The 26,631-nt window shown below is 53.3% G+C and overlaps 1 protein-coding gene across 4 annotated transcripts in view; it reads right to left on the reverse strand.

Annotated features, from left to right (window-relative positions):
• LOC119970195 (transmembrane protease serine 9-like) overlaps window positions 1-26,631 on the reverse strand; it is a 122,682-nt gene that overhangs the window by 34,197 nt on the left and 61,854 nt on the right. For 2 of the 4 annotated variants that reach the window (XM_038804439.1, XM_038804440.1), the window contains exons 7-9: window positions 14,942-15,031; window positions 13,924-14,007; window positions 186-260 (exon numbers count right to left, since the gene is read on the reverse strand). In XM_038804439.1, coding sequence (XP_038660367.1) covers window positions 186-260; window positions 13,924-14,007; window positions 14,942-15,031 — 249 coding nt within the window. The remainder of the gene's footprint in view (window positions 1-185; window positions 261-13,923; window positions 14,008-14,941; window positions 15,032-26,631) is intronic. The other 2 variants (XM_038804441.1, XM_038804442.1) reach the window with 2 other exon arrangements.

Raw genomic sequence — 26,631 nt, forward strand, 5'->3', positions numbered from 1 at the left:
GGTGGTGGATGGGGTGAAAATGGAATGGCACGAGGTACTGGGTAGTATATATGAAGGTGTTAACAAAGTGTGAATTGCAAGAAATTTCTTTACCTGTCACATTAACAAAACTCATGTTTGCTAACATCTGTGGAAGTGACTCAAAATTGCCAATGAATGTAAAGGTACAATAAAGGATAATTTACCTGAACTGATAATTTGGATTGTAGAAGTTGTGACTGTGGCGGCTGTTGTGATAGTGGCGGCTGTTGTAACAGCATCTAAAAGAAGTAGAAACACTTTAGAAATTGTTTTTGATTGATGGGTGTCCCAAATGAAACACAGCACACAAACATTTCAAGAGAATAAACTCCATGGAAACCATTTTGTTTTCATTTGCCAGTTATAACGGAGATTTTGCAGTTCAATCATCTTAAAACCAAGCCTTGAATGTTGGACTTTCAGACTTCTACTTTATGCTGACTATTTAAAGATGAACTATGATCTGTTTAAAAGCACATTTTGTTTGCAAGCAAAATTTAAGCTGGATAGGAGCCATTTCAAAGAGGAATAACAAATGAACTCACAAAATAATAGAATCTTATAGCCCACAAGATGTCCATTCGGTCCATTGCGCTTGTGCTAGCTCCTTGATAGAACGTTGCAATTCAGGCGAATTTGCTCTTTTTCCATAGTCCTGCAAATCTTGCCTGATTAACTATATATCCAATTCCCTTGTGAAATTTACCATCGACTGGACATCCTCCTCCCTTTCAGGCAGTACATTCCGTATTATTGGCTACCATTAGTTTCACCAGTTGTTGATTATCCCTCAATAGCTTGCAACAATTGTATCACAATACTGAATCATTCAATGTGGTTGTAATCATTGAGACACATTAGAATGATCAGACAATCCCTACGGTGTAGAAGGAGGCCTTTCAGATCATTATGCCATCGATCAATCCATCCCCAGAACAACATTTTGTTTTAAATTGGTAAGTGTCCTTTGAGATGTTTGCTCCTTTTAGTTGTGATACCCCTTTACTTCCTTTCTTTGGGAGCTGGTTTAGCACAGGGCTAAATCGCTGGCTTTGAAAGCAGACCAAGACGGGCCAGCAGCACGGTTCAATTCCTGTACCAGCCTCCCCAAACAGGTGCCGGAATGTGACGACTAGGGGCTTTTCACAGTAACTTCATTTGAAGCCTACTTGTGACAATAAGCGATTTTCATTTGTCCTGATTTGCTTAAGTCGTTTTGATTTGTTTTAGAAGAGTCATGCAGATGTGCTGAAAGCCTGTTGCTGTTTCCTTGCTTGTTTGCTTGGGCGAGTCCACTATTCGACTTTAAAAAACAAACACTCAAACCGCAACATACAATGAAACTAATACAAAGGATTTCAAGACATTAATATGAAATTGAGATTCAGATGCTGGAAATACCTGCAGCATTCTGAGCCATCAGGGCAGCTATAATAATACAAATTTATCAGATAAATATTCAAATTTGTTATACTTAATTAACTACTGTTGGCCTGTATCATGTTTCCACCAATTTTAAATCAAGTTAAAGTTGGAGCAATAGCTTGACAGCTTTATTGAAACACTAAGCAGAAGGAGATAGAAGTGTAAATGTGTTATTTCTTTTTTAAAATAAATTTAGAATGCCTGATGATTCTTTTTCCAATTAAGGGGTAATTTAGCGTGGCCAATCCACCTAACCTGCACATCTTTGGGTTGGGGGGGGGTTAAACCCACGCAGTCACGGGGAGATTGTGCAAACTCCACACGGACAATGACCCAGAGCCGGGATCGAACCTGGGACCTCAGCGCCGTAGGCAGCAGTGCTAACCACTATGCCACTTGCCTCCCCAAATGTGTTATTTCAAAACACAAATCTAATTTTTCTACAAAGAGCTGAGGGAATTACTCTGTTCCTTAGCCCTGTGCACACACACTGTACTCACCTGACCCCGCCACATTTCTCATGGTCTCTGTTGTCAGTCAAAGACAATGGGCGCGATTCTCCGCACTCACGGCGGTTCGGAGAATAGCGGGCGTCGGAAATTTTTACGGCGACGCTGTTCCGACGCCCTCCCGCTATTCTCCGAACCCCGCAAAATGTCGGAGTCGCCATTCCCGACAAACGCCTCCTTCCCCGCCCCTGACACGACCAGAATCGCCACTGATAGCCCCCCCCCCCACTATTCACCGGCCCGGATGGGCCGAAGTCCCGACGTCATGGCGCCCTGTTTGCACGTCGTGAAACACACCTGCTTTTTAAATTCGTCAACCAGTCGGCCTGGCTGACGACAGCTTGGAGGAGGTCAGGGCACCACTCTGCGCACCGCTCAGCGCACCGCTCAGCGCACCGCTCAGCGCACCGCTCAGCGCACCGCTCAGCGCACCGCTCGAGTCTGGCCACAACGGGGAAGGCATCCCTGAGAACGGGAGGGGGTACAGAGCGGGGGGAGTGGGGGCGACGGGGGAGGCAGTGGGGGCGACGGGGGAGGCAGTGGGGGAGACGGGGGAGGCAGTGGGGGAGACGGAGCGGGCAGTGGGGGAGACGGAGGGGGCAGTGGGGGAGATGGAGGCGGCAGTGGGGGGTGACGGGGAGGCAGTGGGGGAGACGGAGCGGGCAGTGGGGGAGACGAAGGGGGCAGTGGGGGGCGACGGGGGAGGCAGTGGGGGGACGGGGGAGGCAGTGGGGGGCGACGGGGGAGGCAGTGGGGGGCGACGGGGGAGGCAGTGGGGGAGACGGGGGAGGCAGTGGGGGAGACGGAGGGGGCAGTGGGGGAGACGGAGGGGGCAGTGGGGGAGACGGGGAGGCAGTGGGGGGCGACGGAGGGGGGGGGTTAGGTAGAGAGTGATCCGTCCAACCCCGTAACAAAATGTCTGCCAGCATGCCATGGTGTGCCGGTGACGAGGACACGGCCGCTGGTTCCCCTGTGGCTTCCGGACACAGGCCACTGACGCACCCGTGAGGAGGCCATAGTTTACTGGCCGTTGGATGCAGAAAGTGACCAGGGATTAGGCTGACCGCGTGTCAGCAGCGCGACCAGGCCACCGGGACACACTGGTATCCCATGGCTGGCGGCTGCCGAGGTGTCGACTAACCTCCGTCTAACATGTCCCGTTTCTCTGCCTCCCACCACCCTTCTGTAGGTTAGCACGATGTATGGGAACAGAACGGCTATGTTCTGCGCAGTGGTTGGGGCCGCTCTACTGGATTTGGAGATGCAGCAGCATCCACACCCACAACCCGCAGTGGATGCAGGGCCAGCTGCAGCAGCAGAGGGAAGGGCCGAGGAGTTGCCAGTCGTCGAGCAGCATGGGGGGGGAGGAGGAGGAGGAAGAGGAAGAGGAGAGAGTGAGGGTGCAGCCACGGCGCCAGAGGCGACGATCAAAGCCGAGGGTGTACCATGTCCGGGTCTCTTTCCTAACAATGACGGACATCACCTGCAGGAGAAGACTCCGGCTGAGTAGGCAGACGGTGATACATATCTGCCAACTCCTGCTGTCGCACCTCGCCCCACGTGGAACGGGGGGGGAGGACACGCGATCCCGGTTGCCATCAAGGTGACGGTCGCTCTGAACTTCTATGCTACCGGCTCCTTCCAGTCTCCGAGCGGGGACGTCTCCGGGATCTCCCAGTCATCGGTGCACAGGTGCATCCGGGATGTGACCGACGCCCTCTATGCCATCGCGGACCGCTACATCACCTTTCCCAAGGACCAAGCAAGTCAAGACTCACGAGCCCGTGGATTTGCCAGTGTGGCCGGGATACCGAGGGTTCAGGGGTCAATCGACTGTGTTCACGTCCCGATGCGCCCGCCTGCTGTGGACAAGGAAGTGTTCACAAACAGAAGGGGGACATACTCCATTAATGTCCAGGTGGTATGCGACCCCCACATGAGGATCATGAACGTCTGTGCAAGGTTCCCAGGGAGTGTGCATGACTCCTACATACTGGCGCAGGTCGTTCATCCCTGCGATGTTTGAGGGACGTCCCCCCCGGCTGAGGGGCTGGTTGCTAGGCGACAGGGGTTATCCGCTGAGGTCTTGGCTGATGACGCCTATACGGAGGCCTCAGACCAATGCGGAAACACGATACAACGAGGCCCATGCAGCAACCAGGGGTGTGGTGGAGCGCTGCCTTGGCCTCCTGAAGATGAGATTCAGGTGCCTGGACCACTCCGGAGGGGCCCTGCAGTACCAGGCCGACAGGGTCGCTCGCATTGTAGTGGTCTGCTGTGCGCTGCACAACATCGCGATGCAGAGGGGAGATGACCTGCTGCAGGAGGCGGAGGGAGAAGCTAGTGGCAGTGGTGCCAGCACAGAGGAGGAGGAGGAGGAGGAGGAGGAGGAGGAGGCGAGGGAGGAGGAGGAGGAGGAGGAGGAGGAGGAGGCGAGGGAGGAGGAGGAGGAGGAGGCTGGCGGAGTGGCGGGCGCAGAACGCAGACACGGCCCAGGTGCTGGTGATGTCCAGGAGGCGGCACGACGGACCCAGCAAGGACGGCGGGCACGCGACGCCCTGGTGGCAGCACGGTTCACGCATTGCATGTGACGTCCCCGATGAACACCAAACCACCACCTGCATCGCTAGTCATGCAGAGGGTCACCACACAACTGCCACCACCACAACCCCCCCCCCCCCCTCCCTCAGTGTACACTGCTCCACTTCGACATGACGCTTATCACTGGGTCCAGACAGTATGGCACAACATTGATGGCTGTGTCAGCGGGTGTGATCAGTGCCATGTGGAATGATGACAGCCCGCTCTGCGAAGAGCTGTGAGCTCAGAATCGTTAGAGAGAGTCTGACCCATGGCAATAGCTGAACCATCCACCTTGGTGGCCGCTGAGTTCGTCACTGACACTCCATCACGTGCCCGCGTGGGCTAGCTGTGGGAGTGGGTAGGGGCAGGGACTGCACACCCGGCACCGAGGTTTCACCACCCGTCAACCCCAGCGACGCTCGGTCACCATCACGATTCCTGTGGCTGTGGAACAATCACACGGTATTACAAGTAAGGTGGAACAGTGCGTTTAATATTAACAATTATTTACAGGTGCCCTAGCCCCTACAACTAAACTGTGCCCTTCACCCATGCCAACTTACTCAGTGTCTATCTTAGTTGCCTTACGGGCCCTACCACTACGTCTAAGTGACTCCCCAGATGATACAGCAGGAGTGGAGGAGGATTGCTGCGAATCGCCCCCCTCGACTCGTTTCTCCTTGGCCAAGCGTTTCCTTGGGCGACCCGGCCTTGATGGGCCAGGCTGCTCTGCGGGCGTCTCGGGTGACATTGTGCCACACTGCTCTGCCTGCTGCCCACCCGATGCACCAGGGATGGGACGGGGGGAGGCCGAGAATTCCGGGACGTCCCGTGATGGCCTTAATGGGACGGACCCCGAAACCTCCTCCTCCCTCGGGGAGCCCGGTGGCCCCCGGGCCTCACTTTGGGACAGAGGTGCGAGCGGGGAGGTGCCCCGTCGCACCACCGACACCTGGCGTTGCCAGTCCTGGAGGCCTGCAACGGTATCCACCAGGATCCGAAGGTTTGCAGAGACGGAGTCCAAGGAGTTAGACATTCCCACCAGGGACTGTGCGACCTCAACCTGTGTGTGCACGATGCCATCCAGCACATGTGTCAGGCGGTTGATGGTCTCCGCGACCGACTGCTGGGACTGTGCTATCGACTGCTGGGACTGTGCTATCGACTGCTGCGACTGTGCCATGGCGTGCTGAGACTGGGCCATGGCGTGCTGAGACTGGGCCATGGCGTGCTGGGACTGTGCCATGGCCTGCTGAGACTCGGCCATGGCTCGCATGGCGCCGGCAATGTCGTTTTGGCTCTGGCACATTGCTGCCTGTGAGAGGGCAACCCTGTCCAGGGCCGAGGATGACGCGTGCACATTAACCCCAACGTCTTGCATAACCTGACCCATTGCCTCCACCGCGGATGCCACCCGTGCGGTGTCGGACTGGGTCTCTGCCATGAGCGGCACCACTCCCTGCTCTTGGACGCGGTTCGACTCCTCTAACAGCGTCTGCAGAGCCAGGAAGGCAGCCCTCCTCCCGCCATTGTTTCCCTGGGTTTCCTGAGGCATCGGCTGTGCGGGTGGGTTGATAAACTCCAGGAACTCAGAAAACGTCTGGGAGCCAGCTGCATCTTGGGCCTGGTCTGGCCTCCGCGAGTCCGGGCCCTCTGTTGCTCCGACCTCCACCTGCTGTACCTGCTCAGCTGTGATGTGCCAACCAGACTGTGCCCCAGGAGACTCATCACTAAATAGGCCCGCCGGGGTGTGTGTCTCTGGGATGGTGGATGTGGTGGGAGAAAGCAGTGCCGCAAGCCCGACACTCTCAATGTTTAGGGCCTCCTCCAGGGTGTGGGGCTGCTCAGCGTCAGGAGGGTTGTCCCTGGCCATTTCTGGTGGTTGTGGACTTCGAACCCTCTGTGCGTCCTGGTCCGCAGATTGGGTTGGGGCGGATGGGGCTGCCCGCTGATCGGGCATCCTCTGTTCTGAGGCCCCGGGTGAGGTGGCGGCAGATTCCTGTCTCCGTCTGGAGGCAGACGGCCCTGGTCGTTCGGCATCACGTCCTAGGGAAGAGAATGAGACGGGTTATTTCGATTTGCTCGGCAGGCCCCTGGATGGTCCCAGTGGGCAGGGTGTGTGAAGGGACAGAGGATGGGGGAGGTGTCCCAGTGGGCAGGGTGTGTGAAGGGACAGAGGATGGCCCCGAGGAGAGATGCAATCGTCTTATGACAACTTGACCCCCCCCAAACTGTGCCAGTACCTGAACGGACTGCTGATACCTTCCGTTTTGTAATGATCTACCTATGTTCCCTCCCCCAACAGGCCAAGGCCGCTCATAACCACCGTGAGCGGCACAAGACTGGAGGGGGTTCGCCCAACCTGCACCCCCTCAGCACCTTTGAACAGAGGGCCCTGGACCTTGTTGGGGGGTCTGCCAGCCGCGATATCGCGCTATGCGAGGTTGGCGGAACTGCAGCAAGTGAGACAACCCTCCCTGACAAACACTCACCCCTCCCCCATCCTCTGTCCCTTCACACACCCGGCCCACTGGGACACCTCCCCCATCCTCTGTCCCTTCACACACCCTGCCCACTGGGACACCTCCCCCATCCTCTGTCCCGTTGCAGGCCTCCAGGACTGGCAGCGCCAGGTGTCGGTGGTGCGACGGGGCACCTCCCCGCTCGCACCTCTGTCCCAAAGTGAGGCCCGGGGGCCACCGGGCTCCCCGAGGGAGGAGGAGGTTTCGGGGTCCGTCCCATTAAGGCCATCACGGGACGTCCCGGAATTCTCGGCCTCCCCCCGTCCCATCCCTGGTGCATCGGGTGGGCAGCAGGCAGAGCAGGGTGGCACAATGTCACCCGAGACGCCCGCAGAGCAGCCTGGCCCAACAAGGCCGGGTCGCCCCAGGAAACGCTTAGCCAAGGAGAAACGAGTCGAGGGGGGCGATTCGCAGCAATCCTCCTCCACTCCTGCTGTATCATCTGGGGAGTCACTTAGACGTAGTGGTAGGGCCCGTAAGGCAACTAAGATAGACACTGAGTAAGTTGGCACGGGTGAAGGGCACAGTTTAGTTGTAGGGGCTAGGGCACCTGTAAATAATTGTTAATATTAAACGCACTGTTCCACCTTACTTGTAATACCGTGTGATTGTTCCACAGCCACAGGAATCGTGATGGTGACCGAGCGTCGCTGGGGTTGACGGGTGGTGAAACCTCGGTGCCGGGTGTGCAGTCCCTGCCCCTACCCACTCCCACAGCTAGCCCACGCGGGCACGTGATGGAGTGTCAGTGACGAACTCAGCGGCCACCAAGGTGGATGGTTCAGCTATTGCCATGGGTCAGACTCTCTCTAACGATTCTGAGCTCACAGCTCTTCGCAGAGCGGGCTGTCATCATTCCACATGGCACTGATCACACCCGCTGACACAGCCATCAATGTTGTGCCATACCGTCTGGACCCAGTGATAAGCGTCATGTCGAAGTGGAGCAGTGTACACTGAGGGGGGGGGGGGGGGGGGGGGGTTGTGGTGGTGGCAGTTGTGTGGTGACCCTCTGCATGACTAGTGATGCAGGTGGTGGTTTGGTGTTCATCGGGGACGTCACATGCGATGCGTGAACCGTGCTGCCACCAGGGCGTCGCGTGCCCGCCGTCCTTGCCGGGTCCGTCGTGCCGCCTACTGGACATCACCAGCACCTGGGTCGTATCTGCGTTCTGCGCCCGCCACTCCGCCAGCCTCCTCCTCCTCCTCCTCCCTCCGTCGCCTCCTCCTCCTCCTCCTCCTCCTCCTCCTCCTCCTCCTCTGTGCTGGCACCACTGCCACTAGCTTCTCCCTCCGCCTCCTGCAGCAGGTCATCTCCCCTCTGCATCGCGATGTTGTGCAGCGCACAGCAGACCACTACAATGCGAGCGACCCTGTCGGCCTGGTACTGCAGGGCCCCTCCGGAGCGGTCCAGGCACCTGAATCTCATCTTCAGGAGGCCAAGGCAGCGCTCCACCACACCCCTGGTTGCTGCATGGGCCTCGTTGTATCGTGTTTCCGCATTGGTCTGAGGCCTCCGTATAGGCGTCATCAGCCAAGACCTCAGCGGATAACCCCTGTCGCCTAGCAACCAGCCCCTCAGCCGGGGGGGACGTCCCTCAAACATCGCAGGGATGAACGACTGCGCCAGTATGTAGGAGTCATGCACACTCCCTGGGAACCTTGCACAGACGTTCATGATCCTCATGTGGGGGTCGCATACCACCTGGACATTAATGGAGTATGTCCCCCTTCTGTTTGTGAACACTTCCTTGTCCACAGCAGGCGGGCGCATCGGGACGTGAACACAGTCGATTGACCCCTGAACCCTCGGTATCCCGGCCACACTGGCAAATCCACGGGCTCGTGAGTCTTGACTTGCTTGGTCCTCGGGAAAGGTGATGTAGCGGTGCGCGATGGCATAGAGGGAGTCGGTCACATCCCTGATGCACCTGTGGACCGATGACTGGGAGATCCCGGAGACGTCCCCGCTCGGAGACTGGAAGGAGCCGGTAGCATAGAAGTTCAGAGCGACCGTCACCTTGATGGCAACCGGGATCGCGTGTCCTCCCCCCGGTTCCACGTGGGGCGAGATGCACCACGAGGTGGCAGATATGTATCACCGCCCGCCTACTCAGCCGGAGTCTTCTCCTGCAGGTGATGTCCGTCATTGTTAGGAAAGAGACCCGGACATGGTACACCCTCGGCTTTGGTCGTCGCCTCTGGCGCCGTGGCTGCACCCTCACTCTCTCCTCTTCCTCTTCCTCCTCCTCCTCCCCCCCCATGCTGCTCGACGACTGGCAACTCCTCGGCCCTTCCCTCTGCTGCTGCAGCTGGCCCTGCATCCACTGCGGGTTGTGGGTGTGGATGCTGCTGCATCTCCAAATCCAGTAGAGCGGCCCCAACCACTGCGCAGAACATAGCCGTTCTGTTCCCATACATCGTGCTAACCTACAGAAGGGTGGTGGGGGGCAGAGAAACGGGACATGTTAGACGGAGGTTAGTTGACACCTCGGCAGCCGCCAGCCATGGGATACCAGTGTGTCCCGGTGGCCTGGTCGCGCTGCTGACACGCGGGCAGCCTAACCCCTGGTCACTTTCTGCATCCAACGGCCAGTAAACTATGGCCTCCTCACGGGTGCGTCAGTGGCCTGTGGCCGTAAGCCACAGGGGAACCAGCGGCCGTGTCCTCGTGACCGGCACGCCATGGCATGCTGGCAGACATTTTGTTACGGGGTTGGACGGCTCACTCTCTACCTAACCCCCCCCCCCTCCGTCGCCCCCCACTGCCTCCCCCGTCGCCCCCCACTGCCTCCCCCGTCGCCCCCACTGCCTCCCCCGTCGCCCCCACTCCCCCCGCTCTGGACTCCCTCCCGTTCTCAGGGATGCCTTCCCCGTTGTGGCCAGACTCGAGCGGTGCGCTGAGCGGTGCGCTGAACGGTGCGCTCACCTCCTCCAAGCTGTCGTCAGCCAGGCCGACTGGTTGACGAATTTAAAAAGCAGGTGTGTTTCATGACGTGCAAACAGGGCGCCATGACGTCGGGACTTCGGCCCATCCGGGCCGGTGAATAGTGGGGGGGGGCTATCAGTGGCGATTCTGGTCGTGTCAGGGGCGGGAAGGAGGCGTTTGTCGGGTTGGCGACTCCGACATTTTGCGGGGTTCGGAGAATAGCGGGAGGGCGTCGGAACAGCGTCGGCGTAAAAATTTCCGACGCCCGCTATTCTCCGAACCGTCGTGAGTCTGGAGAATCGCGCCCATTGTGCTTAGTTTCACAGCAGGCTACATGAGATCCTTTCAAGCCTCAAGGGAAATGAAATTAAACAATCCAGATAGCTGGCTGTCTAGAAGTTGTCAATAACAGCCTAGTACAAGTAATGTCTCATTGGTGTGATTGAAAGCCTTGCAGATCAAAGATCTGAGGGATTTAAACCCTGGAGATGTGATTTTTGGTTTCTCAGAATTTACAGCTGCTGCGTTGTCTGCCTGAAGCAGCAGGTGTAGGCAGGGATCTCTGTATTGGGGGCGGTCTGTTATGGGGGTGTGGTGGTATGAATGGGAGCACTGCCATTGGTGCAGAGCACTGGTTTCCCATTGGCTCTGGCTGGTCATGTACCTCTCGGCTGATTGGCTGGGAGTAGTCATGTGACTGCTCACCAATTGGTCGAGAGGTGGGCGGTCTATTATGGGGGTCTCTGCTGGAGGCTTTGTTATGGGGGGTCTCTGGTGGGGGGCTCTGTTAAGGGGGATCTCTCATTGGGGTTCTGTTATGGGGGTCTCTGATGGGGTTTGGTATGGGTAGGGTGTTCAGGATACCTTCAAACTGTGGGGAGGGGTGACCCAGAAAATTCGATGGTGGGGGGCAGAATTGCATTGCAGGGGGGAGGGGGCCAGTCATTTGCTATCAATGCTGTGCACCCAAAATGGCGGACCGATAGCGGGGTTCGCAAGGGAATCCCTTGCAATCCCTGCCATACATAGATTTGCATGGCAAAGCATGATGAATCATCTCAGGGCTCCCAGCATAAGCACAAATCAGAGGCGACTCATCTCCAGTGGGAGAACATGGGGCTGGATTCTCCGATCGCCGACTCCAAAATCTCTTTCGGCGATCGCCGGAGAATACATTTTTACGCCGGAATCGGAGGCAGCGCCAGTTTTCCGATTCTCTGCCCCTTCAAGAACGGTGCACTCTAAGAGTACGCCGCACGCCGACGGGACAGCCTCAGGACGTCACCTGAGGCCCTTTCCCGATGCTCTGACCCCGATGGGCTGAGTCCCCGACGGCGTGGGGCATGTGACCTCTCACTTTTTGGGGACCTTGCGTGGCGGCTGCGGACTGTGTCCAGCGCTGTCACAGTCAGGGGAGAGCCGGTCCGCTGGCAGGGGGCGGGGGCTTCGGCAGGGGCTGGGGGGGAGTGGTCCGGGTGTGGCAAAATGGGGTTACAGGGGGGCAGTTTTTGGCACGCTGGAGATCGGCGCACGGCCACCGCCATGTTGTACAGCGCGGCCACCACCGGCCGCCGCGTGCGCATGCGCGCATTCTGCATTGCCATCGGCAGGTAAAGCCGTGGCACTGCTGCTAGCCCACCACTGGACGGAGCATAGGTGCGGGGTGGCGCTGACGTTTTGGTCATAAGACTAGATGGATCCTGTGCACGTAGCCGCAGAATCGGAGAATCCAGGTCAGAGTTTCCCAAAGTGTCCAGATATGAGCTAATCAACTCCTTTCTGAGGAATACTCAATCATTAGGGAGAGAGAGGTCATGTGATCAGAATCACCATTTTGAAATGTCTTTTCTTCGAAAATCCTGTTTGCCAGAGGAGGAGCATCTGAAGGCAGCAAAAAGCTGTTTGCCTCTCATTTTGACTGAGTTGGACCCTGCCTGTTCATATTGGACAGCAGACAGATAAATTCAAAAAAAGGCTGTGGTGAACCACTGTGCACCTGTATTAGGGGATGTACGGTAGGACCTGCACTACAGGTTCGCCGGTAGCCCCTGCTGGCTAGCTCCGCCCACAAGGAGCCGTATAAATATGGATGACCTCCTCCTGATCAGCCATTTCGCCAGCTGCTGTAGGAGGCCACGTATCTGACTGGAATAAAGCCACAGTTGTACCAATCTGAGTCTTTCGTGCAATTGATCGTGCATCAAAGGCATTACAAAGCAACATTTCCAGGAAAAAAAACGAAGATTACCACTTTGAGAACCGCCTCAGCCAGAAAAATCAGCAAAGGAATCTTTATGCTTTTGCCTTTTATCATTGAATCTTAATTTGGCCAAACGTTTACCCCACCTTGCAATTGTATTTTTGCATGTGTGTGTGTGTGTGTTGCAACAAAAGGGATGTATGCTTACCTTTTATAATACTTTAACTATCTTTACCTGGGTGGGTTATTAGCACAATAAAATGTTTATGCGTTTAAACTCAAGAAAGCCAGTCATCCAGGCAAGTGGGGAGATTCTTTGCAGTACCTGACGTGCCTGCATAAATGGTGTACTGGCCTCAAGGAATGATGAGGTGTAATTATTGTCCGGAACTAACTGCCGGAAAGGATGTTAGAGGTGGAAACCTTTATTGCATCTGAAGAGTACCTGGACACTTGAAACATTTGAAGTGCCGCAATCAACAGGACCCTGGATCAAGAGGTTTTTTTGCATTCTTTCACGGGATGTCCATGTTCCTGGAAATGTCACCAGTTGCTGCCCATCTCTACTTGCCCTGAAGAAAGTGGGTGGTGAGAGCAAAGCAGTAAATGCAGTGTGAGCAGGGTTGGAATCAAAACAGTAAGCAGGGTGTGAATGGGGTATTGAGCAGAGCTGGGACAAAGCAGTGAGCAGGATGAGGGGGGGTGTGTAAAGCAGTGATCATTGTGTGAGTGGGGTAGGGGCTGTTACTGGGGCTGGGGCAAAGCAGTGGGCGAGGCGTGAGTGAGGTGGCAAGTGGGCTCGGGATCAAGTGGCAAACAGGGCAGGGAGTGCAGTGAGCAAATGGGTGACGCACCTTCAATGGGCACACACGATTATATCAGCAGCACCGTGCGCCTAACAGTAGAGTGCGTGCCGCCATCTGCAAGTGCACAATGATGATGTTAGTGACACTGACATCTTGTTGCAGTGTGGTGGCAGGAGAGACAGTGTTGACAGAAATGTAAAAACAGCAGGCACTGTTTTATAGATAAGAAAGGGATTATCCTTGATGATCTGGCCAATACTTATCACACAGTCAAAACAGCTAAAACAGATAGAACATAGAACATAGAACAGTACAGCACAGAACAGGCCCTTCGGCCCTCGATGTTGTGCCGAGCAATGATCACCCTACTCAAACCCACGTATCCACCCTATACCCGTAATCCAACAACTCCCCCCTTAACCTTACTATTAGGACACTACGGGCAATTTATTATGGCCAATCCACCTAACCCGCACATCTTTGGACAGTGGGAGGAAACCGGAGCACCCGGAGGAAACCCACGCACACACGGGGAGGACGTGCAGACTCCACACAGACAGTGACCCAGCCGGGAATCGAACCTGGGACCCTGGAGCTGTGAAGCATTTATGCTAACCACTATGCTACCGTGCTGCCCCTACTAGATGATCTAGTTATTATCACATTGCAATTAGCTGCTGTGCGCCCTACATTACCAGTGACTATACTTCAAAATTAGTCCATTGACTGTAAATTGCTTTTGGATATCCTGCAGTTGAGAAAGATGCTGGAGAAATGCACATTATTATTTTCCTCATAAGCAAATCAATTCTTCCTTGGGATTTTTCTGTTCAAGTCTATACCCACTATTTCTCTTTTGAATGTTTGAATCCCGGGCACTTATTTGAAGAACAGCTGACATATCATAACTGAGGAAGCATTATCTTACTTGTTGACTTCCCATTTGAGTCAAGTGTGCCGTCCATGGCAGTAGTAGCCTTTGTATTTGACATGGCCGATTTGGCTGCAGCAACTAAAGACACAGTACAAAACACACAACTGTTAACAAGGGTTTGGCAGAATGGCTGCCTTGATGGTGTGACTAGCACCCACCCCTTGATGATTATGACCTATTAGTTTAGGGGTACATTGGATATATGGCACAAAAACAGTCCATGCCAGGGTTTCTATTCCATCAAACCTCCCTCCATTTTTCCTCATGTAAATCTACCATAGTAATCTTATTCCCCTCATATAGAACATAGAACATAGAACAGTACAGCACAGAACAGGCCCTTCGGCCCTCGATGTTGTGCCGAGCAATGATCACCCTACTCAAACCCACGTATCCACCCTATACCCGTAACCCAACAACCTTAACCTTACTTTTTAGGACACTACGGGCAATTTAGCACGGCCAATCCACCTAACCCGCACATCTTTGGACTGTGGGAGGAAACCGGAGCACCCGGAGGAAACCCACGCACACACGGGGAGGACGTGCAGACTCCACACAGACAGTGACCCAGCCGGGAATCGAACCTGGGACCCTGGAGCTGTGAAGCATTTATGCTAACCACCAAGCTACCGTGCTGCCCTCAATCCACTCAATCAAAACCTTTCATAATTTTAAAGACCTCTGTTAGGTCACCTCTCATCCTTCTTCAAGAGAGAAGAGACCCAGCCTCTATGTTCTGTCCTTGATACACATACTCAAACATTTCTGGTGTCATCCTTGTACATCTCCTCTGCACCCTCTCCAGTACCTCTCTGTACCTTTTTAGCTGGTCATTAACTCATTGATTGTTGAGGTGCCCTGTGTAAATTAGCTGCTGCATTCTACTGTGTAACAGTGATTCCACTTCCATAACCATTCATTTGTATCAAGGCACTCTGCTATATAAATGCTGGTTCCTTTTAACAGCTCGCCTTGCTGAAATATCACAGGTCAGAAAGAAATAGCTTACGTGTTGGTTTCCCAGTTGAGCTAACCATGGTAGGAATGTCTATGGCAGTCGTAGCACTTGGATTCGACGTGACCAATACAGTTGTGGAAACTAAACAAGCAAACAAGACAAAAGACATATACACAAACATGCAAGCACATGCACACACACTGACAGTTAACAGGGAAAGATGGCAGGATGCTGGATCAATTGTAAAATCATATAACACACAGAGACAGTTTCAGCGCGTCATGACTCTATGAAGAAACTATTAATCGGAGGCATGTTCTTTCCCCATAGTCCTGCAAATTTTTCCTTTGCAAATATTTACCCAATTCCTCTTTGAAAGTTCCGATTGAAATTCTTTCCACTACTCTTTCAGGCAGCGAATGATGGGTCGGGGTAAAAATGTACTTTCTTGACATTGTACTAAGGGATGCCCCATCGAGTCTGCACCGACCCACTTAAGCCCTCACTTCCACCCTATCCCCATAACCCAATAACCCCTCCTAACATTTTTGGGTCACTAAGGGCAATTTAGCATGTCCAATCCAACTAGCCTGCACGTCTTTGGACTGTGGGAGGAAACCGGAGCACCCGGAGGAAACCCACACAGACACAGGGAGAACGTGCAGACTCCGCACAGACAGTGACCCAGCAGAGAATCGAACCTGGGACCCTGGCGCTGTGAAGCCACAGTGCTATCCACTTGTGCTGCCATGCTGCCTTGATCTAGATGAGATTCAGCAGGAGATGTCAGCGACATTTCAGTGAGTGCATAGCCGATTGGAGGAGTCCCAAAGGCTTTGGGCACAGGAGACGGTCCCTACAATATGTGGACCGAGGCCAACACTGCTAGGGTGGCGGCCGCAGCGGAAAGCCTGGAGCATGAGATCAACGTCTTGAGTGGGATGCCCAGGGCACGGATCAGACTGCGATGACCACGGTTGAGGGCCTTGACTTCATGTCCCAGTTACTGAGGAGCATGTCCCAGGTGCAGGTGGACATTGCCGGGGCACTGCAGAGCGTGACCCAGTCACTGAGAAGCATCGCTGGGGGCGTCAACACCATGGTGCAGACAACAGGGAAGTGCCAGGACTGGCAGAGCCAGATGATGAAGAGGCCTCTGGAGCTCCAGCTGTCCTTCTGTCCCATGGTGACCTCCAGGAGCCTACGGGCATCATCAGGGAGGAGGAAACGCTGGAGACCAACTGAGGCCTGCCACCAAGGAGATGATGGCGCTCTCTAGTCCTTCCAAATCCCTCCCTCTTGATACTGGCGCACCACAAGGGCAGCGGGGAGAACAGGGTGGCATGACGAAGGCAGTGACACCAGTAAGTCGACCAGGACCACTGGCTCCAGTCCCTGTAGATGTCATCCGCCAAGGACATCAAAGGGCACAGGGCGCGATAGCAGCGGCTGCCTCCACCTCTGATGTGCATCCTGGGATGCACGTAGATGTAGCACTAGACCATGTAAGATCGAGAAGATTGAGGAGCAGTGAGTGGGCTCTGGGAAAGGGGTTGTCAGTATGTGTAGCGAGGGGAAATGGAAATATCCAGTGTTCCCTATTAAAACATGTTGTACCTGATACATGTGCAGCCTCTATCATGTTAATCTTCACAGTGGGCCTGCCTCCACCCCCTATTTTCCTCCGCTGCCCCCACCCCTGAACACGGTGGCCCTATAATGAGAGCCCCGATGCAGACACCGTATAGGTAGATAGATAGATAGAGAAATACAGCACAGAACAGGCCCTTCGGCCCACGATGTTGCACCGAACTTTTGTCCTACGTTAGTCATAGAATGATTAGGTGATGGGTTTGAGCGCGCTGTCGACAGAGAGACAGGACTCAGACTCTGGCAGAAACTGAGGAGCACCAGAGCTTTCCTCACAGTGAGGTATCATCACTCTCCTGCCTTGTATATTGATCCGCTAACAGTGTCGACACAGTCCCATCACCCTGGGGTGATGTTACACAGACCCTGAGAGGGTGGATCAGGATAGTTGGAGAGAGGGGGAGGGGTTGGGGAATTGGGAGGTGAGAAAGAGGGAAATGGATGAGGAAGGAATGGAAGGGGGGGAGGAAGGAGTGAATGGGAGGAAGGAGGGGAAAGGGGGGAGGAAGAAGGGGAAATGGGGGGAGGAAGGAGGGGAAATGGGGGGAGGAAGGAAGGGAGTGGGGGGGGGTAGAGGTGCGGGGATGAGTTGACGGGCATAGCCTTATCCAATGAGAATCAGGTGAGGATGATTGCCTCCCTCCGGGCAGACCAGACCCTTGCCACCGCCTATCCCCCATCTTTTGGTTTCTCTCGCAGGTCGTCCCTGGGCTCGTCCTCCATCCCCTCCTGGTCAGCCTCCCCTTCAGACCAGAATGCATGCCCCTCCTCCTCCTCCAGCATGTCGCCCCGCTGCTGTGCCAGTTTATGGAGGGCACAACACACCACCATAAATTAGGAGACCCTCTGGGGGGTGTACAGCAGTGCACCACCAGAGTGGTCCAGGCATTAGAACTGCATTTTGGGCAGTCTGATGCATTGCTCAATGACAGCGCTAGTGGCAACATGGACCTCGTTATATCGGGTCTCTGCATTGGCCTCAGCGGGTACCCCTTATCCCGCAAGTGCCAACCCGTCATCTTGGAGTGGTCCTCGAAGCTGCCGGGGGTCTCCGAGTGTCCCAGGACGTTGCTGTTATCCACACGCCCTGGGAAATGTTAATACACCTGCATGATTTGGAGGTAGTGTGGTGAATGTGTAACCACTATAATTCACACTGTACATTACCGTGTCCCTGTGGGCTCCATCTGTGAGCCATTGCGCGGCTCTGCCCACAGGGGGAGATGAGGAGCATGTACAGGGCTCCGCCCTCGGCTCCACCCCGTTCAGGAAGTATAAGTGCTGCGGTCCTGTGAGTCCGCCTTCAGTTCAGCATAGTCGCAGGCAGGCTCAGTTGTAAGCCGATTAAAGCCACAGTTTACTCCAACTCGTGTCTCTGGTTGAATTGATGGTCGCATCAATTTAATCGGCTTAAAGAACTACTATGGAATCAGCCCTGAAACCTGACCGACTGGAACTCGATCCACAGGCCGCAGAGGCAAAGGAAATTTTTTTGCATTGGCTTCGGTGCTTCAAGGCCTACCTGGCTGCGTCGACAACCTCCTCTGTTACAGATGAACAGAAACTCAGTCTCCTCCATGCACGGGTGAGCCATCGTATTTCTACTCAACTTAATGAAGCTGACTCGTATACTGAGGCCCTCGCGATGCTCGACCGCCTGTACATGCAGCCTGTGAACGAAGTCTACGCATCTTCACAACTCGCCGCCAGCGCCCTGGGGAGTTGCTAGATGACTATCTACGCGACCTCAAAGCCCTAGCACGCGACTGTAACTTCCAGGTCATGACAGCCTCTCAGCACATGGAACTCGCCATCCGGGATGTGTACGTTGCGGGGGTCCGATCAAATTATGTGTGGCAGCGTCTCCTTGAGAAAGAGGTCCAGGACCTGGAGGACACGGTAAAACTGGCGACCTCGCTGGAGGTTGCTCTTCAAAGCCTAACTGCGTTCCCGGCCCATCACGCGACCCCATCGTGGACCCCCAACCAAAGGCTGCCCCAGGCCTGAGCCGCGCGGCCACCCGCCCACCACGGAGGACTATCGTGCCATTTTTGCGGCCAGCCCCAACACCCTCGACAGCAATGCCCGGCCGGCAACGCGACCTGCAGCCGCTGCGGGTGAAAAGGACACTTCGCTAAGATCTGCCTGGTCAAATCCAAAAATTCAAACCCTAACTCAAACACTCGCTCCTTCGACTCTCAGGCCTGCAGACCCCGCAATGTGGCAGCGTGTCTGCCGACTCTGCCTCCACACAACATGTGCGACTCACGGGGGCCGCCATCTTGGCCATCCTCCTCCACACGGCCGGCCATGTGCGATCCATGGAGGCCGCCATCTTGGACGGCATCTTCCTCACCACCCGCCACGTGCGATCCATGGGGTGGCCATCTTGGATGCCATCTTCCTTGCCGCCCGCCATGTGCGATCCATGGGGGCGGCCATCTTGGACGTCATCTTCCTCGCCGCCCGCCACGTGCGATCAACGAGGGCCGCCATCTTGGCCATCACCCGCTACCCAACTCGAACAGTCATCACGGGGCCCCTCCGGCACCGCCGACCACGCCGCCCAAGCACCTCAAAAGCTCCATGATGGTCGTCCGGATCAACGGCCACGAGACACCGTGCCTCTTCGACTCCGAGAGCTTCATTCACCCGGACCTGGTAAGGCGCTGTTCGCTCCCGGTATTCCCAATGCAGCAAACAATCTTTCTCACCTCGGGGTCACACTCAGTCCAAATACAAGGGCGCACCTCAGCGACTCTAACGATACAAGGCGCCAATTACACAAATTTCAAATTGTACGTCCTCCCATACCTCGGCTCCCCGCTCCTCCTAGGACTGGATTTCCAATGTAACCTCAGGAGCCTCACACTCAGCTTCGGCGGGCCCCTGCCCCCACTCACTATATGCAGCCCAGCAACCCTGAAAGTCGACCCCCCCTCACTCTTCGCTAACCTCACCGTCAACTGCAAACCAGTGGCCACTCGTAGCAGGAGGTATAGTGTGCAGGACAGGGTGTTCGTCAGATCTGAAGTCTGACGCCTATTGCGTGAAGGAGTCATAGAGGCCAGTAACAGCCCCTGGAGAGCTCAGGTGGTGGTCGTCAAAACTGGGGAAAAGCGCCGGATGGTGGTTGATTACAGCCAGACTATTAACCGATTCACGCACCTTGATGCGTACCCCTCCCCCGGATTGCGGACATGGTAAACCAGATCGCACAGTACCGCGTGTTCTCCACGGTGCATCTGAAGTCCGCATATCATCAGCTCCCAATCCGCCCGGAGGACCGCCCCTACACGGCGTTTGAGGCAGATGGCCGCCTCTTCCATTTCCTGAGGGTCCCCTTTGGCGTCACAAACGGGGTTTCGGTGTTCCAAAGAGCAATGGACCGAATGGTGGACCAGTACAGGCTGCGGGCTACGTTCCCGTACTTGGATAATGTCACCATCTGCGGCCATGATCAGCAGGACCACGACGCCAATCTCCACCGATTTCTCCAGACTGCCCAGAAACTCAATCTCACCCATAATACGGAGAAATGCATTTTCCGCACCACCAGACTAGCCATCCTTGGCTACGTCGTGGAAAACGGAGTCCTCGGACCCGACCCTGACTGTATGCGCCCCCTCTTACAACTCCCTCTCCCTCACTGTCCCAAGGCCCTTAAGAGGTGCCTCGGATTTTTTTCATACTATGCCCAGTGGGTCCCCCAGTATGCGGACAAAGCCCGCCCACTATTTAAGGCCACACTCTTCCCACTGCCAGCCGCGGCTCACCAGGACTTCGACTGCATCAAGGCGGACATCGCTAAGGCCGCCATGAGTGCAATAGACGAGTCTCTCCCATTCCAGGTGGAGAGCGACGCCTCAGAGGTTGCTCTCGCTGCCACTCTGAACTAGGCAGGCAGGCCAGTAGCGTTCTTTTCCCGAACCCTCTCCCCTTCCGAACTTTGACACTCCTCAGTCGAAAAGCCCAAGCTATTGTGGAAGCCGTGCGGCACTGGACGCACTACCTCCTCATCACCGACCAAAGATCGGTTGCCTTCATATTTGATAATTCGCAGCAGGGCAACATCAAAAATGACAAGATCTTGAGGTGGAGGATCGAAATCTCCACCTACAATTACGATATAGTATATCGTCCTGGGAAGCTCAATGAGCCCCCAGATGCCCATGCGCCAGCGCGCAAGACGACCGTCTTCAGGCGATCCACAATGACCTCTGCCATCCTGGGGTCACCCGGCTCGCCCATTACATCAAGGACTGCAACCTGCCCTTCTCCACCGAGGAGGTTAAAGGCATCACCAGGAATTGCTCGATCTGCGGGGAGTGTAAACAGCACTTCTATAGACCAGACAAGGTACACCTGGTAAAGGCATCCCGGCCCTTTGAACGCCTGAGCATCGATTTCAAAGGGCCCCTCCCTTCAACTAATCGCAACATTTATTTCATCAATGTTATAGATGAATTCTCCCGTTTCCCGTTTGCCATCCCATGCAGTCATCAGAGCCCTGCACAGTGTCTTCACCCTGTTCGGTTTCCCCAACTATGTCCACAGCGACAGGGGTTCGTCCTTCATGAGTGACGAACTGCGTCAGTACCTGCTCAGTAAGGGCATCACCTCGAGCAGGACTACCAGCTGGAGTCCTGGGGGAACGGGCAGGTGGAGAGGGAGAATGTGACGGTCTGGAAGACCGTCCTACTGAACCTACGGTCCAGGAATCTCCCGACCTCCCACTGGCAGGAGGTCCTCCCCGATGCGCTCCATGCTATTAGGTCCCTCCTTTGTACGGCCACGAATCAGACTCCTCATGATCGCCTATTTGTCTTCCCTAGGGGAACTACTACGGGGGTCTCGCTTCACCCCTGGTTGAGGACACCGGGCTCTGTCCTCCTCCGAAAACACGTTCGGACACACAAGACCGACCCCCTGGTAGAGAGGGTCCAACTCCTGCACTCGAACCCCCACTACACGTTCGTTGAACACCTCGATGGCCGAGAGGACACCGTTTCCCTCCGGGACCTGGCACCCGCAGGATCTATTACCACTACCGCCGATGTACCTCCCACACTACACCCCACCCGACTTCCCATGCTCTGCGCCCCTGCGCTTATTTGCTTCCTGCGCTCCCTTCCACCCGACACACCGGTTCGCAGGAACGAAGCTCAGGAAGAAGCATCCCCAGAGTCCACCCCTGGACCCGCACCGAACATCCTTCCACAGCCACCCGAAACGGCTGCAACACCGGTGCCTCGTCGGTTGCACCGCACGATTCAGGCGCCGGACCGACTCTACTTGTAGACCCGTCACACCCGCCGGACTTGATGTTTTTAACAGTGGGTGAATGTAGTGAATGTGTAACCACTATAATTCACATTCTACATTACTGTGTCCCTGTGGGCTCCATCTGTGAGCCGTTGCGTGGCTCTGCCCATAGGGGGAGATGAGGAGCCCTCCGCCCTCGGCTCCACCCCCTTCAGGAAGTATAAGTGCTGCGGTCCTGCGAGTCCTCCTTCAGTTCAGCACAGTCGCAGGCAGGCTCAGTTGTAAGCCGATTAAAGCCACAATTTACTCCAACTCGTGTCTCTGGTTGAATTGATGGTCGCATCAGGTAGTGGTCGCACACAGGTTGAAAATTCAGGGATCAGAATTCCTTCTTGTTAATGAAGGGCACTCCTTAATGCTCCAGTGCATGTAAGGTGGCATATGTCCCATTAATTACCCCCTTGACCTGTGGCATCCCAGTATTAGCGGAGAATCCTGCAGCCAGGGCATCTTGATGGGTTTGGTCCAGATCAAAGTTGAGGAAAGTCTGATGCACAGGAATACAGGGATCCATAACCTCATGGATATGGTTGTGGACTGTAGCTTGTGATACTCCAGTAAGTCCATGTCTGAGCCTTGGAATGAACCAGCGGCATAGAGGTTCAGGGAAACCTTCACAGCCACCAGGAGCGGGAACCCTCTTCCTCCACGGGGTTCACACTCCCCGAGGACATGGCGCAGGTGGCGCAGTGTCTCCTGATTGAGACGCAATCCCCGACAGCACATGCTGTCCGTTATCTCTACGAAAGACCAACAACGCCTGTACACCGGGGGTCAGCATCCCCTCTGGGTTCCTCCTCGGCTAGATGGGTGGCTGAATCTTCAGGGTGTGTGATGGACCCCTGCACATGGGGTGCCATCTCCAGCCTGCGTCAATGCTGCTGCCTTTTCTGGTGTCTGGCCGCCCGGGATTGCCACCAGCACCGCGAGGGCATCTTCTGCGGGACCAACACCACCATCCTTTTTGGTATCTGTAAGGAATTGGAGAAGGAAAGGGACCGACAATCAGTTAGGGCTTCCGTCCCGGGACCCTCAAATCTCCTAAGCCTCCCCCACCTTTACGTGAACCACCTTCTCTTAGAGTGCCATCCAGAGAAACAGCTGTGCAGGAAAACATCACTCTGCACACTCACCCCCGGCCACATCAGGAGTCCCCAGATCCCAAACCGCTGCTGGGAACATTTCCCTTTGGTCGCGAGGGTATCTCCAGTGCTGAAGCCTAGCTCCTGAGCACATGATATTTGGCTGCTGCCTATGCTGTGCTGATGCTTCTCGAGGTCAGGCAATCTGTGCCGGCTTCAAAGTTTGATTGAACTGAAATGGAGTCATCATCAAAACATGGCCCCTGTACCCATTAGAAGCCATTTGAGAATATTGTTTATTAAACGGCTAACAGTAACAAAGGTTTGAAAATAATAATTATAATAATCTCTATTATTGTCACAAGTAGACTTACATTAACACTGCAATGAAATTACTGTGAAAATCCCCTAGTCACCACTCTCTGGTGCCTGTTCGGGTACACAATGGGAGAATTCAGAATGTCCAATTCACCTACCAGCACGTCTTTCGGGACTTGTGGGAGGGAAAACCGGAGCACCCGGAGGAAACCCACGCAGACATGGGGAGAATGTGCAGACTCTGCACAGGCTGGCGCTGTGAAGCAACAGTGCTAACCACTGTGCTACCGTGCCGCCCATTAAAAAATAGGAATGTTGCTCAATAATAGTGCCATTCTTTATAGATACGGTAATATCAGAAACTTCATTTAAAATGAAAAGAACTGGTGTTGAATTCTCCGGTTCCCCAGTGGTGTGTTTCTCGGTGGTGCACTGGTCGCTGGCAGCGGGAATCTTTACTCCTGCCACTCCTGACGGGAAACCTGCAGGTGGGGCTGCACTGTCGGCAGGAAAAGTGAATCGTAATGGCCAGAGAATTCCAGCCCTGAAATATTAAATAAGCCAATTATACTTCAAGAGGACAAAACCCTGGTCTGGACAGACCACATCCGTGAATTTTAAAAGAATCTTCGGGAATAAATAGCAGAGCAATTCGTACACATTCTTAACAATCCATAAGAGAAATGTGTACTGCCAGAAGATTGGTGGGATAATGTTACCCCTATATAAGCAGGGAGCAAGAACATGTCCAGGGAGCTATCGACCTATTAGTTCATAGGAAGAAAAATGGAAATCCTACTAAAGGAAAGAGTAGGGATACATCTGGAAACCAAAAATATAATGTTGAATGGACAGAATGGATTTTAAATGAGAATAATCTTTCGATTAACCTGATTCTGAAGACGTGAAAGAGACAGTCGGGTAATGTTGTAGATGTAATTTATCTATATTTTCAAGAAGCTTTTGATAATGAATAACATAATAGACTGATAAATAAGGTCAGAGAACAAATAGCAAAATGGAGAGCTAGCTGACTTCAAGACAAAAAGCAGAGAATAAAGTTCATAGGTATTTATTCAGGGTGGCAGAAGATGAAATGTGAGATTTGCAAAGATCAATGCTGTTGTTCATAATTTACATTGTTGATTTTGACTTTGGAATCAAAAGCATAACTTCTAAATTTTCAGCTGACTCCATATTGGTGTGAGTTGATGAGGTGGTTTGTCCAGGGTAGTCAATGCTAACGTGACTACAGTAAATTAAAACTTGAAAAATGAGCATATAATTGGCAAATGAGTCTCAACATAGAAAAATGTGAGGCATTGTATTTTGGCAAGAAAAATAACGAGGTTGCATGTTACTTAGAAAGTAAGAATCTGTATGGAGAAAAAGGGGTCTGGGAGTCCCACTGCACAGATCATTAAAAGTGGCAACAAGGTTATAAAATAAAAAGACCAAGGACTAGAAATATTGGCCAAACTTTTCCGTCCTCATTTGCGGCCAGGATTTTCCGGTGCCACTGAAATTGAATAGAGTTTTAGTTGCAATGCCAAATTTTCCATTCTTGCCCACATGGGTCCCATCATGGGCAAGGCTGGAGAATCCCGCCCCCAGCAATTCAGAAGAAACCTTTTTACCAAGAAAATATGGTGAGAATGTGGCACTCACTACCACAGGGAGTATAGCATAGATGCGACAAAGGAGAGGCTAGATAAGCATGTGCGGGAGAAAGTAATAAAGAGTTATACTGCTAGAGTTAGGTAAGTGTTGGAGGACATTTTCTGATACTGGACTATGATATAAATTTTGGGGAGCTCTGTAACTACATCTTTGCTCCTATATTACTTTTGAATAGTTCTGCTGAGACAAAAGATACTCATTGGCTTAGATGCCTGTTTAGAAGAGGCAATTTGTAGAAATAGATAGTGTATACATGATGCTTGTTAATATCAGAAAGGACATAAAATGGCTGTTAGCTATTAAAGCAATATTAAACACACAAAATGGCCGAACTAGCCACATTCCTGAATAATAAGTTACAAACGGTGTAAACTACCTCATGAGAACCTTCGGGAGTATCTCAACAGCTGCTGATAACAGCTTCACAGAACAAGGGCAATGTATAAGCTTGAGGTCCCCGCTGTAGAAAGGACATATCCTTGTGTTAGTTTTGAATGACTTCTGTATAAAGTTAGGGGCGGGTAAGACAACACCTACTTTAACCATATATGTGATAACTGGGATGCTCAGAAAATTGATTGACTGCATGTAATGGATTGTGACGTGAATATAGTTGATTGATTGTATGTAAATGAGAATACAACTAATTCCGCTCCTTGAATCTGTATATTAACCCAATGCGAACCTTGGCTCAAGTGAGAAAGAGTATTGCGAGATTGCGTAGTCTCCAAATCTTTCTCCCAGATCTGAAATAATAAACTACTTCTTTACTTATTCAAACAAGCTTACGTGTGAATATTTTCACCTCTAACAGTAAGGAAAGATGAAGGGAGACTCAAATGGAACAAAAAGGCTGGCTAAGACTGGGTGGGGGGAGTGATCTGTTTCTATGTTGACTATTTTAATTGGCTTCAAAATCTTGCGGGACATCCTGTGCTCATGAAAAGCTAAATTAAGGTCTAAAACACAGATAAGAAGCCTTGAGATATTAGAAAGACATTTAACCTGTTAATCGCAGACATGGTGACTAATAAATCTCTTTGATTTCTAAGAGGGTAAGTGCTTCAAGATACTATGAACAGTCACTTGCCGGAAATCTGAAGACATTGTCAAAATAACTATCATAAACAAGTATCTTAATTTCTGTTTGAAAAATCTTGACATGTTGTCACTCTATTCACTTGAACACATCTATCATCACTATGTGAATGCTGCCACTCATAGTGAAGGGGAGGTCAGTAGAAAAATTACACGGGATAAAAACAAATGTTGAGGATGCACTTTTAAGAAATAAATTCAGGGTACGCAATTCAGTATTTCCAATTCAGGGGCAATTTAGCGTGGCCAATCCACCTACCCTGCACACCTTTGGGTTGTGGGCGAAACCCACGCAGACACGGGGAGAATGTGCAAACTCCACATGGACAGTGACCCAGAGCCGGGATCGAACCTGGGATCTCGGCGTCATGAGGCAGCAGTGCTAAGAGGAGTCACTTCTAAGATTGGCAGAGCTGAATGTGAAAATGTCTGAGCTTGGATGGGAAGCAAGGGTGGAAATTATGAAGGGTCTGACTACAGTCTCAATCATTAGATATTGGACTGCTGGTTGAGAACCGGATGTTTTCAAATCCTACACTCCTGATGCGGAAAGGGGAGACAGATACACCTAGAATCTACGGGCCAACA

Source organism: Scyliorhinus canicula, chromosome 8, assembly GCF_902713615.1.
Source record: "Scyliorhinus canicula chromosome 8, sScyCan1.1, whole genome shotgun sequence".
Taxonomy (NCBI): Eukaryota; Metazoa; Chordata; class Chondrichthyes; order Carcharhiniformes; family Scyliorhinidae; genus Scyliorhinus; species Scyliorhinus canicula.